The 20658-nt window shown below is 41.4% G+C and overlaps 1 protein-coding gene across 1 annotated transcript in view; it reads left to right on the top strand.

Annotated features, from left to right (window-relative positions):
* The window catches only part of SPTLC1 (serine palmitoyltransferase long chain base subunit 1), a 127924-nt gene that overhangs the window by 57874 nt on the left and 49392 nt on the right, over nucleotides 1-20658 (top strand). The window contains exons 7-8 of the mRNA XM_089677153.1: nucleotides 999-1128; nucleotides 13671-13760. Coding sequence (XP_089533279.1) covers nucleotides 999-1128; nucleotides 13671-13760 — 220 coding nt within the window. The remainder of the gene's footprint in view (nucleotides 1-998; nucleotides 1129-13670; nucleotides 13761-20658) is intronic.

Here is a 20658-nt window from a genome sequence, read left to right as displayed (position 1 = left end):
ATCTCCACTGCTCTAGGGTCCAGTGGCGTCGTGCTTTACACCACTGCATCCGATGCTTTGCATTGCACTTGGTGATGTAAGGCTTGGATGTAGCTGCTTGGCCATGGAAACCCATTCCTTGAAGCTCTATACGCACTGTTGTGCTAATCTGAGGGCCACATGAAGTTTGGAGGTCTTTAGCTATTGACTCTGCAGACAGTTGGCGACTTCTGCGCACTGTGTGCTTTAGCATGCGCTGACCCCGCTCTCTCATTTTACATGGCCTACCACTTGGTGGCTGAGTTGCTGTTGTTCCCTGTTGCTTCCACTTTGTTATAATACCACTAACAGTTGACTGGAATATTTAGTAGCAAGGAAATTTCACAGAAGGGTCTATTGCATAGGTGACCACCTATCATGGTACTACGCTTGAATCCACTAAGCTCCTGAGAGCGACCCATTCTTTCACAAATGTTTGTAGAAGCAGATTGCATGCGTAGGTGCTTGATCTTATACACCTGTCGCTATGGAGGCAATTGAAACATCTGTAAGGGTGTCCCAATACTTTTGGCAATATAGTGCATATCTTTGTAAATGTAATGGTGACATTGTACAAAGTCACAGAGCAGAGCTGTGGGAGGAATCCAGCAGACCCCACCGACTGCAGGCTACCTGAAGTGAACTATAGGAGAGGGCAGAAACCAGACCATTCACCATCCATAAGAAGAGGGAGCAGCAGTAAACCAGTCTTTGCCAAGCCCTGCAAACTTTCACACTTGATTACTGAGTAAACCAGTAAAATAGACACAAAGCACACCAAGACTGAAGTAAGAATACATGTCTCCTGTATTTACACAATATTTGCATATCCCTGAATTCAGCTTTAAGGAATTTCAGTATCATTTTCCTTGCCTAAATTCCCCATGTCCAATATTGTACATCAGATTGGATTGATTGTCGTCGTATCTTAGATTTTTGTACTTTTTATTGTGCTGATTTTACAGTTCTCGTTTTTCCAGGGATGAAGCTGCATGTTTTGCAATTCAGAAGGGGCTGCAGGCATCAAGAAGTAGCATCAAGTACTTTAAACACAATGATATGAATGACTTGGAGAGGTTGTTAAAGGAGCAGGAAGTGGAAGACCAAAAGGTAAATTCCTATCTATTGAATACACGAAAGATGTAAACCTACTTGTTTATATTATGGCTGGGTTTTTATATTATGGATTTTTATATTATGGCTTGCTGTTAACCCTTATATTTGTACATTTTTTGTCGAATGCTTCTGCCTGGCAAGTTAACAGTAGTTATAAAATTCTAAACTGTGACTACAGGACCTACCCATTACATAATTAAGTAGTGCTGCAAAGACATGTTTAATAGTGGTGTAGTGGTTCTTTTGTAATTTAATGTAAAAGCCTGTCTAAGGCTAGGTTCACACTTGTGGGGGTTGTGCAGTTTTGTTTTTGCTTGAGCACAGCAGCCCCTTCATTCGATCGGGCTGCTGTACCTGCAGGAAACGTGGGGGAAAAGTCTCTCGCCCTTTTTTTTTTTTTTTTTTTTTTTTTAATTCATCCGTATGGTTCAGCGGCACCATCCAATTTTGCATTCCCAAAACCACCCTGCACATCTGCATAAGAGCAGCGCATTTTGTCTGCGGGTCATTGACCGCTTGCTAATAGCACATGTTGCCTGACCTATATGTATTGAATCTGGATAAACACTTGCAAGACATCTTAAAATTTTGTAAATTGGAACAAAATTTAGATGTCTTTTCAGAAGATCATTGTTCAAACTGTTTTTCTTTAGCAAACAATTCAAAGATTTTGTTTGTGAACTTGTAGGAGAGAGGATAGGAACATCCAACTGTCAGCTGTGTAATTTCTCTCACAGTACTGAGGTTTTGCATACAAGAAGGAAGTCTGTTTGCACTGTTTGATAGACTGGAATCACATTTTTTTTTCCTGATGCTTTTTCAATTGAAATTAATGTAAACACATTATAACACCTGCATTGCAGTTTATGATGTGTTAAAACCCATATCGTGACTTGAACAAACACACTAATGCTTGTGCAAAATATTGTGTGGTGATATGCAATGTAAAGTTCATTGCCATTCTTTTTGAAACATTTACATTCATTTCAATGGATAAAGGCATTAAGCAAAAATTGCATCAAAATTCAAAGGTATGAATGGGCTCTTAGAGGCATATTTGATTTGATTGACTTACACAGTAGGAGTTTGATCCATATACAGTGCATCCAGAAAGTATTTACAACGCTTAACTTATGCCACATTTTGTTATTTTACAGCCTTATTCCAAAGTGGCTTAAATTAATTTTTTTTCCTCAACATTCTACAAACAATACCCCATAATGACAACATGAAAGAAGTTGGTTTTGAAATCTTTGCAATTTCTTAAAAATAAAAAACAAAAAAAAAACACATGTACATAAGTATTCACAGCCTTTGCCATGACACTCAAAATTGACCTCTGGTGCATCCTGTTCCCACTGATCACCCTTGAGTTGTTTCCACAACTTGAATGGAGTCCACCTGTGGGAAATTCAGTTGATTGAACATGATTAGGAAAGTCATAAACCTGACTATATAAGGTCCCACAGTTAACTGTGCATGTCAGAGCACAAATCAAGCCATGAAGTCCAAGGAATTGTCCATAGACCTCCAAGACAGGATTGTATCAAGGCACAGATCTGGGGAAGGGTACAGAAAATTTTCTGAAGCATTGAAGGTCCCAATGAGCACAGTGGCCTCCATCATCCGTAACTGGAAGAAGCTGGGAACCACCAGGAATCTTGCTAGAGCTGGCCGCCCGGCCAAAATGAGCGATCGAGGGAGAAGGGCCTTAGTCAGGGAGGTAACCAAGCCCCCGATGGTCACTCTACAAGAGCTCCAGCGTTTCTCTGTGGAGAGATGAGAGCCTTCCAGAAGAACAACCATTTCTGCAGCACTCCACCAATCAGGCCTGTATGGTAGAGTGGCCAGACAGAAGCCACTCCTCAGTAAAAGGCAAATGGCAGCCCGCCTGGAGTTTGCCAAAAGGCACCTGAGGGACTCTCAGACCATGAGAAACAAAACTCTCTGGTCTGATGAAAAAAGATTGCACTCTTCGGCCTGAATGCCAAGCGTCATGTCTGGAGGAAACCAGGCACCGCTCACCACCTGCCCAATACCATCCCCACAATGAAGCATGGTGGTGGCAGCATCATGCTGTGAGAATGTTTTTCAGCGGTAGGAACTGGGAGACTAGTCAGGATCAAAGGAAAGATGAGTGGAGCAATGTACAGAGACATCCTTGATGAAAACCTGTTCAGAGCGCTCTGAACCTTAGACTGGGGCGACGGTTCATCTTTCAAGAGCACAACGACCCTAAGCACACAGCCCACATAACAAAGGAGTGGCTACGGGCCAACTCTGTGAATGTCCTGGAGTGGCCCAGCCAGAGCCCAGACTTGAACCTGATTGAAAATCTCTGGAGAGACCTGAAAATGGCTGTGCACCGACACTCCCCATCCAACCTGATGGAGCTTGAGAGGTACTGCAAAAAAGAATAAGATAAATTGCCCAAAAATAGGTGTGCCAAGCTTGTGGCATCATACTCCAAAACGACTTGAGGCTGTAATTGGTGCTAAAGGTGCTTCAACAAAGTATTGAGCAAAGGCTGTGAATACTTATGTACGTGTAGGTTTTTTTTTTCGTTTTTTTAAATTTCAAAGATTTTAAAACTAACTTCTTTCAGGTTATTATGGGGTATTGTTTGTAGAATGTTGAAGAAAAAAATAATTTTAATCCATTTTGGAATAAGGCTGTAACATAACAAAATGTGGCAAAGGTTAAGCTCTGTGAATACTTTCTGGATGCAGTGTACCTGCCTATTACACAGTGCAAATGGACGAATCTCCCACTCTGGCTATTGTACTCAAACCTGTTCATGGTACCCAAGCCCAAGGTAGGTATTCATCCTATCCTGTACATAAAATCCATCAACAAATCCCCAAATTTCTCATGGAATCCACGGCCTGTTGCCTCGCTAAGACCGGGAGAATAAATGGCATCCATGGACAACCAAGATGCCAAGATGTGCATGTTCCCAATTACCCATTTCATCAGTGATTTCTGTGTGTAGTGGCAGACAACTGTTACCAGTTTTACACTGCCCTTTTTACCTATCCTCTGCTTCCAGGGTGTTCACAAATATCTTAGTACCTTTGCTTGCCCACCTTATAACCAAGGCATTTAAGTGACAGGCTATCTAGATAATCATCTCCTGAAGGATTCGTCTCCCCTAAAACTCTCTGCAAACATCTAAAAGACAACTCTGCTGCTCCAGGCATTTGGCTGGGTGATCAATTTCAACAAATCTGTTCTCCAGCCTTCCCTTTGCCTGGAATACTTGGTTCTAATCCTGGATACAGCCCAAGCAGAAGTCTTTCTTTAAAAAACAAAAATGGTTTCTTTCTCTAAATGCTCATGCTCGACATCTGAGATCCAAAAGAAATATCATAGTGAGGCTTGCTTAACCTTTCTGTAACAGTGGGAAAATAATTCCCTACAGTTGGAAAGCTCTTACTGTAATCGTAGCACATACTGCGCCCCTCACAAAGCTGTGTGAAAGGGCAAGGATGCCATGTTCAAAGTTCAGCCATGAGAGTCTGTAACACAAATTGGTGATAAGCCGCAGTGGTCCTCTTTTCTTCATTTCCCCCCCCCCTCAGGAAGTATCTGTTGCAATACACAAACTGATAACTGATGCCAGATCAGATCAGGAGAGATGCAGACCCTCTCATACCTATTAGCGAATCCACACTTCAGTCTGAAAACCCAAATAAAAATGTCTGTCTGACTTGCCTGCTTGAGTGACTGGAGTTTTAACAGACATCTTCCAGCTCTCCCCCAATCATAAATAGAATAGCAATACACATTCCTGGTAGGCTGGTTATCAGGCAAGACTCTAAAACTTCAGTATATTTCATAACTCATGAAATAATAATAGCAGAGCCAGAATCCGGACATACAGGTCTCAGCATAAATGAGTACAAACCAACAGATTTGTCAGAGAACCTTTACTTTCCTTTCAGAATCAGCATTTTCTATGGGACACTATACTACCAAATAATCCACAAATGCTGGCCATTGATTGCGAACAAGATTTGTTCATTTGCACACACAAAAAAGTATTTTTCCTAACAAATTCATTCAAGACCATGTTGCAAAAATGAATACACCCCAATGAAAGTCTTAGGAACAAAGCTAAATTTTAGACAACAAAATCCTAATTAACAAGAATTCAACTTTAGTTGAGTCTAATTATCCATTAAACAGGTGTTCAAAAGACAGTTGATTATAAAAGGATGTTACTTGACAAAGAAGACCCCTTCCCATTTCATGCTGTCTTCAGTGGCACCACATGGAAGAGAAATGTCACAAGGCCTGAGAAAGAAAATTAATTTCTTTACACAAGAAAGAAGGGTTGAAGAAAATCACCATGCAAGTTCACTGCAGTTAGCTAAAGAAGTAGAAAACCAAATAGGGGTGATTGTTTCCTGTGACACAGTACGGCGTACACTGCAGAGGATGGCATGCATGGGTGTCATCCACGAAGGAAGCCTCTCCTAAAGCCCATGCACAAAAAAGCCTGCCTAGAATTTGCCAGGACCCATGCGGAAAAAGACTACTGGGACTCTGTACTCTGGAGTGATGAGACCAAGATAAATGTTTTTGGAACTGATGGTTTCAAAACTGTATGGCATCGCAAAGGTGTGGCGTACAAAGAAAAATGCATGATGCCTACAGTGAAACATGGTGATGGCAGTGTCCGTCTGTGGTGTTGCATGAGTGCTGCTGGTGTCAGGGAGCTGCATTTTATTGATGGCATCATGAATTCACATATGTACTGCTCTACATTGAAAGAGAAGATGCTACCATCACTCCGGGCCCTTGGTCGTCATGCACTTTTCCAACATGACCATGATCTAAAACACATCTAAGGCCACTGTTGCATTTCTGAAGAAGAACAAGGTAAAAGTGATTCAGTGGCCAAGTATGTCTCCTGATCTGAATCCAGTCGAACACCTATGAAGAATTGTGAAGAGACAATTTTAGCATCACTTTCCATCCAGCATTCAGGCTCTAAAAGATGTCGTTCTTGAAGAATGAAAAAAGATCGATGTTGCATACAAAATACTAGATGTAGTAGTTTTTGTTGTGGGGTATATTTATTTTTGCATTAACTAATTTGAGTAAAACTGAAGATTTTGTAATCTAAGTTATATTATTAACCTTGCTGTCATGTAATGAGCTAAACAAGTATTCTATAAACCTCAGTTTTGTCCAAATTTTGGAAATTGTTCTTGTTTTCAGTGAGATATTGATTAAACACCCCTATATTAGATGATATGGGGAACCACTGAAACACCTTATTCTTCCTGGGTAAAGTAGACATCCGAAACCTGCCATATTTATATCCATTTCAAAGCTAATTTCATGCTGGTTAGCAGACTGTAACCTGTAGGTATTCAAAGATATTAGTACTTATTGAAAACTGTATCTGGGATTCAGTCATAAACACAGTGACATCCCAGCGCAACTCCTCAGCCACTTATTAGGTCAGGTGGTATCTGGCAACACCCTCTTGACGCCAAAGAAAAGTGGACTTCACCATAGTTGACAGCTCTTGTGTACCATCAAATGAAGGAAGATCTCTCAAGTTGAGAGCCAGTATATCACTTTGCTTATTGACTGAAGTTGCTGAAACCAGGACTTGCAAGTATTTCCATTTTCAAAAATTTCTCTGTTGCATTATTGTCTCTTTTTGTTTCTTTGTAATATCCTTTTTATGTAAATATTTTCTTTGCACCATTTTTACCCTTTCATTATTAAACAATATTTTGGAAATTGTTAAAATTAAGTGTTTCTAATATCCTAGCACAAACTCCAAGATCCCTGTCTCTTGAAGAGCACTACTACACGGTAAATCTCTGGATATACCTCACTCTGGTGACTGTGTGTACAGACATTTATTTAGATTCATAATTGGCATTGCTGTTAGTTTTGGGCCTATCCACCCTTCACAATATCTGGTGGCAGTTTGTGGTTTAATGGGTTAATTGCGTAATTAACCAAACCACCTAGATTGTGGTCCAGCAAGCCGGAAAATCTTTGTGTAGGGTGAGGCTGAGATTGCCATTGTTGTGTATCAGTGACCGTGCTGTGTGAGGTTCACCGGTCATTTTGTTACCAGGTGAACATGGCTGTGGTCTGACCTGTTTGTCCCATTTACAACAGACACAAGTCTGTTAGGCTGGGGAGGAGTCTTTTATACTCCTTGATAGTTAGGTAACATAGTCGGGAGAAGAAGTCAAACTTTCTTTCAACATCTTGGAACTTGGAGCTCTCAGGTTGTATGGACCCCCCTTCTAAAGGGACACTAAACTCAGGTGCAGTTAAACAATTCCTCCACAATCACATATATCAACCATCAAAGGGGCACAAGGAGCATGGCAGCTTGGAGGAAACTAATCAGATTTTCTCATGGACAGAAATTTTTACTGGGCAGCAATTTATGCGGTTCATATCCCAGGAGTGTGGACAGCTGGCAGGCGGATTATTGCAGCTGCCACCACATGGACCAAGGGAGTTGTCTCTTCATCCACATGTACAGTCTGATATGCCAAAAGTGGGGGACTTCGGATTTGGACATCCTAGCCTCTAGAAACAACAACGTGCTTTGATTCTGTAAATCCTACCTTGCTGAAAGCAAGAAAGGCTACATCCTGGAAGATCTTTTATTGTACTGGAAATCTTTGCCTAGTGTGAGCACCGTCAATTCAGTTTCAGAGATTACTCTGTTCCTGACATTCTGGTCTTGCAAACAGGTCTTGACCAGAATTGAGCTCTTGGCACCCCAAAAAGGGCAGGTATTGGTCTTATCCATTTTTTGGCTTTGCAATTTCTTGTGAAAGCCTTTAGTTGAGGTGTTTTTCATCTATGGCCCCTTTTTGCAGCACCCCACACTTTTAACTCATCGGAGATATTCCCGTGGAGGTTTTTGCCAGTAAAGTAGCCTTTTTTGGCAGACAACAGGTCTGTCAGAAATGCCCCCTGAATGGCCCTTTCCAGTAAAGAGCCTTTCCCCATACTTCACAACATCAGGCTTACGCCCAAGACCATCCTTTCTTCCAAAGGTGGTTCCAGCCTTCCATCTCAATTAGGTCATTGTTCTGACATCCTTGTGCCCTGTTTCTACGTATCCAAAGAAATTCTGTCTACATCACCTGGACCTAGTCAGAGCGACTAGTCTACCTAAAAGCTACTCCTTACATTAGACGAATAGATGCCTGTTTATTTATTCCTTCAAGACCTTGCAAGGGTTACCCAGCTTCAATATCCACCATTGCTTAGTGGACAAGAAATTTAATTACAAGAGCCTATGCTTTAAAAAAAAAAAAAAAAAAAAAAAAACTTCTCCACCTGTGCTTTTGGATTATCCGAGGACTTTGGCCACCCACCTGGTCTTCTGTTTTCTACTCTTTCAAATTTTTATTAGGGGGATAATACTCTCCAAATGCAGCTTTCAGCCTCAAGGATCTTGCAGCACACCTCTGAACTTTAACCCCTGTTGTTGTTTGGGCCTATTGACACACATCTGCTTTTGCTGGAGCCAGCATCACAAGGGACGCATCGGACTGATAATAAGTAAATGTCCTTTTTGTGTTGATATTTATTTATTTTAAACTCCCTAAACGTAGGCTTCAAGTCATTAATCACTTCAATACCGGGTGCTTTTACCCCCTTCCTGCCCATGCCAATTTTCAGGCTTCAGCGCTGTCACACTTTGAACGACAATTGTGTGATCATACAACACGGTACCCATTTTTACCTTTTTTTCTCACACAAATAGAGCTTTCTTTTTGGTGGTAGTTTAATCAACACTGAGTTTTTGTTTTTTTTTTTTCTAAATAAAAAAACACATTATTTTTCGTTTCTATTACAAAATTTTTCAAAAAACATTTCTTCATAAATTTTTGGTCAAAATGTATTCTGCTACATTTCGTTAGTGAAAATAACCCAAATTGGTGTATATTATTTAGTGTGTATGTATATATGTGTGTGTGTGTGTGTGTGTGTGTGTGTGTATATATATATATATATATATAGTGTGTATGTATGTGTGTGTGTGTGTATCTATCTACCTATCTATCCGATCTCATTTCTTGAGGCCCAAAACCGCTAGGATAGTATAAATATACCCAAATGACCCTTTTTGGAAAATAGACAGTTCAAGGTATTTTAGTAAGAGGCATAGCAAGGTTTTTTTTTTTTTTTGTCACAATTTTTAAAACAGTAGTAAACTGCAGGGGGAAAAAAAATTCCCCGCAAGGTAAAGTCATAGTGTGCTAGAATGCATCACATACTAGCACATTATGTAGGACTTACCTTAAACTCAAGCCTGACAGACTGGGCCGCGATGACGCATACGCGTGGGAGTTCCAGGTCTTGGCAATGTACTCTGAAGGAACGGCATGGGTATACAGTTCTTCCAGAGTGCCTGCACTGGCTCTAAAGAAAAGAAAATATCTCCTAAATGGTTCATGTTTAGGAGATATTAATTTTACCTACAGGTAAGCTTTATTATAAGCTTACCTGTAGGTAAAAGTTAAAAATAGGAGTTTACTACCACTTTTAGGAATATGAAGAAAGACCATTTTTACATATTGTCACACATCCAGTACAGCATTATCATATAAATTGCACGGTGGTGATCAGGGACACTGACTGGTGTGACAGTATGTAAAAAAAAATTAATAGTTTTTAATGTTTTATATAAAGCAGAGCTCCACCAAAAAGAGGAAGTTCCGCTTCTTCCCCCGCTTCCCGTTTGAAGAGTTGCCAGTTTTTTTTAGTAATAACTTTATTCAAGTTTAACAAAGCATAACACATAGCAGTGATACATCTCCAACAGTAAGCAGTGAGTACATAAAACTCAAAATACAAAGGCATACCAGGTTTGCATTACAAGGTTCGCATTACAAAACGGGCACCTTCTTTGCTCAATCAGAAAATGGACAGAAACTGTATTGAAGATGCCGGGGACACGGGATGGCCGGTGTGAGGACACCACAGGATCGAGGTTCAGGTGTCTGTGTTTTAAGTCAGCAGTTTTTGTAGCTGATGACGTTTTTAATTTTTTTTTTTTTTCTTCAAATTTTGACTGTACCTCCACTTTAAATTTTTTTTTTTTTTTTACAAAAAAAGTTTTAATTTTTTTTTTCTATTTTTTACGATTTCTTTTTTTTTAACACTCTGACTAAAGCAATACAGTGTTACTATAGTAACACTGTACTACTCTGGGGAAGTGATCAGGATTTTTTTTTTTTCTTTTGTTTACACCTTTGTGATTGCTTATACCAGTGCTTCTCAAATAGTGGGGCGCGAGGCTCCAGCAAGGGGGGCGCGTCGCTGTCGCCGCCCCCCCCCCCCCCCCTTCCGACAGAAGGGACACTAAGTACAGGGGTGGGCAGAGGGCTGCTGTCTCTTACCTGGCTCCCAGGATGATCCATCCAGGAAGCGCTGCTCCTTCCGTCACTCCGGCCACTCCGTCACTCCTGCCGCTTGGCTCCGCCTCCTCATCGGTGATTGGCTGCCAGAACTGTAGCTCAGGAAAGGTACACAGGCGGCCAATCACGGGCGAGGAGGCGGAGCCGAGCGGACCCTCGAAAATCGAGTGAGGGAAAAGCCGGTAAGTGTGCAGTGCAGAGGTGCTGCTGCAACTACATATGCTGGCTGCAGCAGCACCATACTGCAACAGGGGTCTGCAAGTGTCATTGGTGTCAGTGGGAGGAATAGTGCCGCATCATTGGTGTCACTGATACTAATGATGGGGCATTATTCCTCCCACTGACACCAACGATGGGGCACTATTCCTCCCACTGATACCAACGATGGGGCACTATTCCTCCCACTGACACCAATGATGGGGCACTATTCCTCCCACTGACACCAATGATGGGGCACTATTCCTCCCACTGACACCAATGATGGGGCACTATTCCTCCCACTGACACCAATGATGGGGCACTATTCCTCCCACTGACACAAACGATGGGGCACTATTCCTCCCCCCCCACTGACAGGGTACTATTCCTCCCACTGACACCAATGTTGGGACACTATTCCTCCCACTGACACCAATGTTGGGACACTATTCCTCCCACTGACACCAATGTTGGGACACTATTCCTCCCACTGACACCAATGATGGGGCTCTATTCCTCCCACTGACACCAATGATGGGGCTCTATTCCTCCCACTGACACCAATGATGGGGCTCTATTCCTCCCACTGACACCAATGATGGGGCTCTATTCCTCCCACTGACACCAATGATGGGGCTCTATTCCTCCCACTGACACCAATGATGGGGTGCTATTCCTCCCACTGACACCAATGTTGGGACGCTATTCCTCCCACTGACACCAATGTTGGGACGCTATTCCTCCCACTGACACCAATGATGGGACACTATTCCTCCCACTGACACCAATAATGAGGCACTATTCCTCCCACTGACACCAATGATGGGGCGCCAATGATTAGGTCCTAAGTAAATATTGGTGATCGGTTTGAATTCATTATTATTTATTGATGTATTTTTTCAGTATCATATGGTTTGACATGTCCAATCAAAAAATGTTTATATTTTAATTAAGGATTTAATTTTTTTTGAATTTCTAATGCACTTTAAATCTTTTCTGCTACAGTTAATAAAGCTATTCTTTGTTGTAAATTGATCCACATTTCTTTCTTTTTTTATTCTCTTATACGTTAATAAGGATACAGTGTTATGCAGAGGTGTACTTATAACAATTTTATAGACAAATGATACTATTTACAGTCGCGCGAAATGTTTTCTTTTTCCTGGGGGGGGGTGGGGGCATGACAGAAAATAATTGAGAAGCACTGGCTTATACCAATGTATTTCATTGATCTTTGTCTTTTTAATGTGATTAGCTGTGATTTGGCCAAAGCTAATCACATGGTACAGATGGGCTGTGATTGGCCCTGTCTGTACGATGTGATCGCTGTGACCAATCACAGCTAACACCATCAATTGTATACAAAAGATGGCATGAAAGGAAGCCATCCATTGTTTACAGTTGTGATTGGTCACAGCGATCACATGACACTGGTAGTGTGCCGGTCTAATGACCAGTCATTGGCTTCGCATGAGCGGTGCCTTCTGATAGGACATCATATGACGCCCACTAAGAAGGAGGAACGTCCCGCTCGGCCATCAATCTGCTATAAGTGCGGGAAGGTGTTAATAATCTTCATACATTTTAGTCCACTGTAGAACTAGGAAGAACGTGTGTGTGTATTTTTGTTTTTTTTTACTTCCTACATTTGCTGTGCCAGTACCAATTTTGCTTTTGAAAATGCTTAGCCTTTTTTCCCCCATTTTTTTGTCTTTAACATAATCAATTTATTAATTTTTGCCTTTACCAGCAATTTTGTTTACTAATCTGACTTTGAAATCAAATTTATAAGGAAAGTTTTGGTTCCTAAAAGTAGTACACGTTGTATTGGCAAGTTTTTTGACATAGGAAATTATTTTGAAGCAATCTGAAGCTGTATGTTCTTAGTTGTTCCACCGGGAAAAATGAGCTTTTATGGAAATCTTTATATTAAACACAGTTTAACTGATGTCAGTTTATAGCAAGACTTACAGCTAAATCATGTAGCCATGTAAATTTCACTTGCGGCAGTATATGATAATTATTTGACTACTTTACAACACTAGAAAAATGAGGCCTAGTAACCTCAACTGGCCAATAAAAGTAGAAGTAATAATAACTTCTTTGGATACAAGGTCAGTCTCCTTTTTTTTTTTTTCTTTTTTTTTTAAATGTGGTGTAACAAATTGCATACAAATGGAACACGAGGATTTAATGTACATGATTCCAGTAAAGAAGTAAATTATCCCACTAGGTAAAGCGCGTGTGCCTCTAAAACACTGCATTTAAAAAATAATGATAATATAGTGAACACTTATCTGTATTGTTTTCTCTTTGTTGTGACAAGAAGGGAAACCAAAGTGGTGATAGCCTACTGGCCCACACTGAGAGAGATCACACACATGTTCTTGTAAAGTTTACGGGTAACAGATTTGAATAATTACTGGCATTCCTGTGTATGGGCCAGTGCACTGGAGAGTGATGTTTAAAGGCAAAGGAACTTGGACAGAGTAAATATAACAAACACTCTGATTTATTGCCATTTCTGCACTCCCTCTCTCTCTCTTTTTTTTTTTTTTTCTCCTTTTTTTGGCTTTTGCAAGCTGGGTTTGGAAACCTCTGTGCCAAGAACATAGTGTTGCATGATAAATAGCCACACTGATGTATATCATTAGGAAAGCTCACGTTGTTTGCGGCTGACAAAAATGTACAAGACCCAACATGGGAATAGTAAACCGTGAAACAGGAAAAATGTGCGACAGATTAGAAAATAAACATTAAAGGAATGCCAATAAGAGCAGCGTGTGTCTCTTCAGAGCGTCAGGCACTGAATATAATAAAATATTGTACTGCTTGTGTTTTTTTTTTTTTTTTTTTTTTTTCTTGTGGTGTTTTGCTGTGTTCTGTTAAATCCTGAGTTGCTTGTTTGTTAATTAGAATCCACGCAAGGCCAGAGTGACGAGAAGATTTATTGTTGCTGAAGGACTATATATGAACACAGGTGACATATGCCCTCTTCCACAACTGGTAAGTAAGTTCCATGTCTAGAGTACAGATGTTTGTATGTGTGTCTGTGGGTAGCAGGGTAAGTGTGGGGGAAAGGCGCATTGTGATCAAGGGTGAGTTGGGAGGCAGGGGGTGCTGTAATCAAGTGTGGGGAAAAAGGGATACTGCAACAGAGGGTGGAAAAAAAGAAAGGAGGGTGCTGTGACTGGAAGTTTGCTGTGTCTGTTTGATGAGTTGGGGGGGAGGCTTTGTGACCATGGGGTAAGCAGAGTGTGGGTTGAGTGTTATTGTTTGTGTTGGGGGGGAGGGGGCGTGAAGAGTGAGGCGAGTAGGAAGTAGTCCCTATGGCTCAGAGGGTGAGGTTTGTGGCAAGTGTATGCTGTGCAGAGCAGCCAGATCCTTGGCTTAAGGTGTGGAAGAGCAATGGAGCAATTTTACAGAGGAGCAATTTGTAGAGGAGGTGCTACAGAGGCACCAGTGGTGAGAGAGGAGCAGTATAGCACTTGGAAACAGTGTGCAGAGGAGACTGTAATGGGAGGCAAGCAGTGCACAAAGGAGGTTTGTTTAGAGGAAGCAGCATGGGCCACTGGACTCCGAATGCTCCTACTCCATTTGTCACACAGGGAGGAAAGTATAGCTGACTAGATTCAAAGTGTTCAGCTACCCTGTGCATGCTGACCAGAGAAGGACCATATAGAGTATGACAGTAGTTCCGCTTACTGCACTGCAGATTATTGATCTGTAGGTCTAATTGGGTTTTTGCCACTGGGGACCGGAAACAGAAACACATTGTTAGGTGGTTTTAGGTGTCCCTTTGTTTCTGTTCCTGAGTGGCAAAACCAGTGGAAGCAGAATATTTTTGTTAAAAAAAAAAAATATATATATATATATATACGCACGCGTGCTGAAAAGTTTGCATACCCTGGATTGATATTGAAAATGACTGCTCATGTAAAAAAAAATGTATTAATTTATTATCACATAGTTGTTTGGCTCCTTTAAATCATAATGATAACATAAGTCACCCAAATTGCCCTGGCATGTTTGGCTTTGGTACAGACACAAAAGGTGACACACACAGGGTAAAATATCAATTAAAGGTTAATGTCCCTTATCTGTGGCTTCTTAAATTGTAGTTAGTGTCTGTGTATAAATAGTCAATGGGGTTGATTACTAAAGGCAAATATACTGTGCACTTGCTCCAGAACTTAGTAAATGAGGTAAAGCTTCAATTTGCATAGAATACCCAAACACATGCAAGGGACATTAAAAAAAAAATAAAAACAGCATTTTTACTTGCATGTGAATGGATGATAGAAATCGGCAGAGCTTCCCCTCAGATCTAAAGCAACTGCACTTGCCTTGCAACTACAGTGCACTTATAGGTGCACTTGCAGTGTATTTGCAGAATACAGACTATTTTCCTTTAGTAAACCAACTCCAGTGAGTTTGTTAGCTCTCATGTGGATGCACTGAGCAGGCTAGATACTAAGCCATGAGGATCAGAAATGAAAAGACCTGCGTAACAAGGTAATGGAACTTTGTAAAGATGGAGAAGGATATAAAAAGATATCTGAAGCCTTGAATATGCCAGTCAGTACTGTTCAATCACTTATTAAGAATTGGCAAATTCAGGGATCTCTTGACACCAAAGTCAGCTAGACCAAATAAGAATGCAGCCACAACTGCCTGATACAAAGAAAAACCTACAAGTAACTTCAGAGAAATGCAGGTTGATCTGGAAAAAGACGTGGTTGTTTCAAGTAGCACAATACGAAGATAATTGAATAAAAAATGAGCTGCATAGTTGAGTTGCCAGAAAAAACCCTGTCAATGCTAGTACCACCAAAAAGCCCAGTTACAATATGCCTGAGAACACTTTGATACACTTCGCAAATTCTGGCACACTGTAATCTGGAGTGAGTGACAAGACCAAAATAGGGCTTTATGGTCACAAACATAAGCACTATGTTTGGAAAGAGGTCAGCAAGGCCTATAGCGAAAATACCATCCCCACTATGAAGAGAGATGGGGAGATCTCAATTGTGCGGTTCATACAGGACGACCGAAGACTTTGCATGACCTGGAGGCATTTTGCCAAGATGAATTGGCATCTATACCACCTGCAAGAATTTGGGGCCTTATAGACAACTATTATAAAAGACTGCACACTGTCATTGTTGTTAAAGGGGACAATATGCAGTTAAGAACCAAGAGTATGCAAAGTTTTGAACAGGGGTCATTTCATTTGTTTTATTATTGTGCCATTGTGTTATGACCTACAAGGGCATATGAATCCCATAAGAGATAAAAGAAATGTTTTGCCTGCATTCTCTGATTTAAAAATGGTACATACTGTATACAATTCTCCACGGGGGTGTGTGTGTGTATATATGTGTGTGTGTGTGTATATATATATATATATGTGTGTGTGTGTGTGTGTGTGTGTGTGTGTGTATACACACACACACACACACACACACACACACCTCAGCATAGATGAGTATACCCCTTCAACATTTTCAATGGGACACTAAACTACAAAATACTCCCACAAATGGGATTGCAAACGAGATTTGTTAATTTGCACACACAAAAAAGTATTTTTCCTACAAATTCATTCAAGACCATATTGCAAAAAGAAATACACCCCAATGAAATTCTTAGGAACAAAGCTAAATTTTAGACAACAAAATCCTAATTAATAAGAATTAAACTTTTAGTTGAGTCTAATTATTCATTAAACAGGTGCCCAGCTGACAGTTGATTTATAAAAGGATGTTGCTTAACAAAGAAAACCCCTTCCCATTTCATGCTGTCAGCAATGGCACCACATGGAAGAGAAATGTCACAAGGCCGGAGAAGAAAATAATTTCTTTACACAAGAAAGGTGAAGGCTACAAGAAGATCAGCAATGCTTTACTTATCAGTCAGAATACTGTAGCAAAAGTAATACAAAAATATAACAAAGATGGAACTGCAACAATCTCACAGAGATGTCCAGGCTATCCATGGAAGTTTATACCTCGACAGGAGCATCTTCTGATGAGAAGGGTTGCAGAAAATAGCCATGCAAGTTCATTGCAGTTAGCTAATGAAGTAGAAAGCCAAACAGAGGTGATTGTTTCCCATGACACAATATGGCGTTCACTGCAGAGGAATGGCATGCATGGGTATCGTCCATGTAGGAAGCCTCTCCTAAAGCCTGTGCACAAAAAAGCCCACTTAGAATATGCCAGGACCCATGCTGAAAAAGAAGACTACTGGGACTCTACTCTGGAGTGATGAGACCAAGATAAATGTTTTTGGAACTGATGGCTTCAAAACTGTATGGTGTCACAAAGGTGAGGAGTAGAAAGAAAAATGCATGGTGCTTACAGTGAAACATGGTGGTGGCAGTGTCCTTCTGTGGGGTTGCGTTAGTGCTGCTGGTGTCAGGGAGCTGCATTTCATTGATGGTATCATGAATTCACATATGTACTGCTCTACATTGAAAGAGAAGGTGCTACCATCACTCCGTGTCCTTGGTCGTCATGCACTTTTCCAACATGACAATGATCCAAAACACACATCTAAGGCCACTGTTGCATTTCTGCAGAAGAACAGGGTGAAAGTGTTTCAGCCAAGTATGTCTCCTGATCTGAACCCAATTGAACACCTATGGAGAATTCTGAACAGATAAGTTAAGCATCTCTCAGCATCCAGGCTCTAAAAGAGGTTGTTCTTGAAAAATGGAAAAAAGATTGATGTTGCAATATGTCTCAAACTTGTTCATTCCATTCCTAAAAGACTTGGTGCTGTCCTTATAAATCATGGAGGTCATACAAAATACTAGATGTAGTAGTTTTTGTAGTGGGGTGTATTTATTTTTGCCTCGGCTAATTTCAGTAAAGCTGAGATTTTGTAATTGAAGTTATATTATTCTTACTTGCATGTAATGAGCTAAACCAGGGTTCAGCAACCAGCAGATCACAGCCAGGTGACTGGTAAATCACAGTCTGGACTTGCTAACCTTCTATCCCAGAGCATCAAACCGAGAGTAATGCAGAGGGACTACTTGTAAAGTTGGAGCTGTAGTAAGGAGCAGGAGCTGCATAAGCCAATGTCTCCTCTGTAGTGCTGGACCCTATACCCTGTCATGGTTGGTGGGTGTAACACCTGTAAAGCATGACCCATTCAAGTGAATGAGACCGCTCTGCAATTGCCCTGCAACCTTGGGCAGTGCAGCAAACAAAGGGGTTAAACAGTGGTGTGTTGCATTCTCACCACCTGCTTTAACCCCTTGGACCCCGCAGAAGCATGCAGTTAGAAGGCACTTGCAGAGTGGCCCCATTTTACTTGAATGTGTCTGATTGGCAGGCAGTAACACCCACCAAAAGCAAAAAGGGGTGTAATTCCTGCTGCAGCATGTGCACACCTTTGGCTGCTGCCTCTGCAGCTAAAGAGGGTAGGGATTGGGTAGGGATAAAAGCATGACTCAACCACAGAGTTTTACTACCCCTAACCTTACATGTGAACGAGCCCTAAGAGTGCTGCTGACAAATGCAACTAATTGCCCATTCATAAGTGCAGCAGGCACTGCTGTTCCTCTGCAAAGCGATCCAACTGTGTTTGGCAGATGGTGAGGAGGCGATATGTTGCCTCCTCACCACCTGATATAAACCCACGATTGCTGTACAATGCATGTGATTGTGACATGTAGTACGGCAATTTGATACTTGCCGTATTTTGCGCTCCATAAGACGCACCTGACCATAAGACGCACCTAGGTTTTAGAGGCAGAAAACAGGAAAAAAAAATTCTGAACTAATGGACTGCGGACATAGTACAGGAGATGATCAGAGACTGCAGACAGTACAGGAGATGACCAGAGACTGCGGACATAGTACAAGAGATGACCAGAGACTGCGGACGTAGTACAAGAGATGACCAGAGACTGCGGACGTAGTACAGAAGATGACCAGAGACTGCGGACGTAGTACAGGAGATGACTGCTGACCTTTTGGGGAGGGGGGGGGAGCGGGTACCTGAATTTGACAGGTACCCACTCTTACTTCCGCGGAGTTGTTCTTTGATCTTACCTGTTCCTCTATCCAGCCGCGCGCTGTCTACCCGGCTTCTGTAGTGTGGGCGCTTGGCGGACAGCCGGATGCCTAGTGCGCATGAGCGAGAAGCGCTGCGCTTTGTGATTGGTCCGGCGGCTTCTGGGACCTGTCATGTGTCCCAGGTACCGCCTTACCATTCACAAAGAGCACCGCTTCTTGTGCATGTGCACTTGGCACGCGGCTGTCACGCACACTACAGAAGCCGGGAAGACAGCACGCCGCTGGATAGAGCAACAGGTAAGGTCCCACTGCAGAGCTGAGTGGCCGGCCCGGTATTCTGACACGGCAGCGGTGGAAATACCGGACCGGCCGCTCCATATTCGCTCCATAAGCCGCACTGACATTTCCCCCCTTTTTTTTGGGGAAAAAAGTGCCTCTTATGGAGCTAAAAATACGGTAAATCAGGTGTGAGGAGGCAACACTGTGCTTGGTGATCGACTTCTCCCATGTTGTTCAGGTAGATCTCTACCTCTTTAAGCTTACCTACCCCTAAGATAAACAAATGTTCTGTAAAACACTGTTTTGTCAAAATTTTGGAAATTGTTCTTGGGTTCATTGGGATATTGATTAAAATTTTACTTTTAAAATGGCGTGTACTCATTTTAGTGCGTGCGTGTGTGTGCGTGTATGGTTAGGTCCATATATATTTTCATACTTTTGGATCTGTATGCCACCAGAATAAATGAAAAATAACCATCCAAATGAATTTGAATTGCAGACTGTCAGCTTTAATTCAAGGGGTTTAACAGTCCCTCTATTTTCAGGGGCTCAAATGTAATTAGACAAATGAATATAATCATAAATAAAATGTTCATTTTTAATATTTTGTTGATAATCCTTTACTGGCAATGACAGCCCGAAGTCTGGAACCCATGGATATTACCAAAGACTGGGTTTGCTCCTTTCTGATGCTTTGCCAGGCTCTAACTGTAGCTCTCTTTAGTTGTTCTTTTGTGGGTCTTTCTGCCTTTAGTTTTGCCTTCAGCAAGTGAAATGCATGCTCAATTGGGTTGAGATCAGGTGATTGACTCGGCCATTGCAGAATATTCCACTTCTTTTCCTTCCTAAGCTCCTGGGTTTGTTTTGCAGTGTGTTTTGGATCATTGTCCATCTGTACTGTGAAGCGCCGTCCAATCAACTTTGCTGCATATGGCTGAATCTGGGCTGACCGTATATCTCAAAACCCTGCAGAATTCATCCGGCTGCTTCTGTCTTCTGTCACATCAATAAACACCAATGACCCAGTGCCACTGGAAACCATGCATGCCCATGCCATCACACTGCCTCCACCATGTTTTACCTATGACGTTGTGTGCATTGGGTCATGATCTGTTCCAAGCCTTCACCACACTTTTTTTTTCTTCCCATCATTCTGGTGCAGATTAATCCATCCAAGGAATGCTTTTCCAGAACTGGTCTGGCTTTTTTTTAGATGTTTTTGGCAAAGTCTAATCTGGTTTTTCTGTTCTTCAGGCTTATGAATAGTTTGCAAATAACCATGTAGATGGAGGCTTTTAAATAATAAGTATCGCTTTAAAGTACAAAATATTGCCCAATAACCAAAAAAGCCTACGGAAAAATGTGAACAAGGAAAAAGCGGTTCCATAAAGGACAATGTGATACTCAAAATATGCTTTTATTAGCAAAGTTGCAATGTGAGACAATGGAGTAAAGACTGCTGGTAGCCATCACCTCAATGTAAGACAATACAAAAGACAACCTAAAACAAAAAAATGTAAATAATAAAGACGTCATGGCTAGACAATAAATTGTACTATGCTGCAGAGACAATGACTCAGAAGTCTTTTGCTCAT

The sequence above is a fragment of the Staurois parvus genome, unplaced genomic scaffold (genome assembly GCF_062004578.1).
Source record: "Staurois parvus isolate SC_StPar_1 unplaced genomic scaffold, SC_StPar_1.0 ptg000178l, whole genome shotgun sequence".
NCBI lineage: Eukaryota > Metazoa > Chordata > Amphibia > Anura > Ranidae > Staurois > Staurois parvus.
This window is presented reverse-complemented; position numbering and strand designations above follow the sequence as displayed.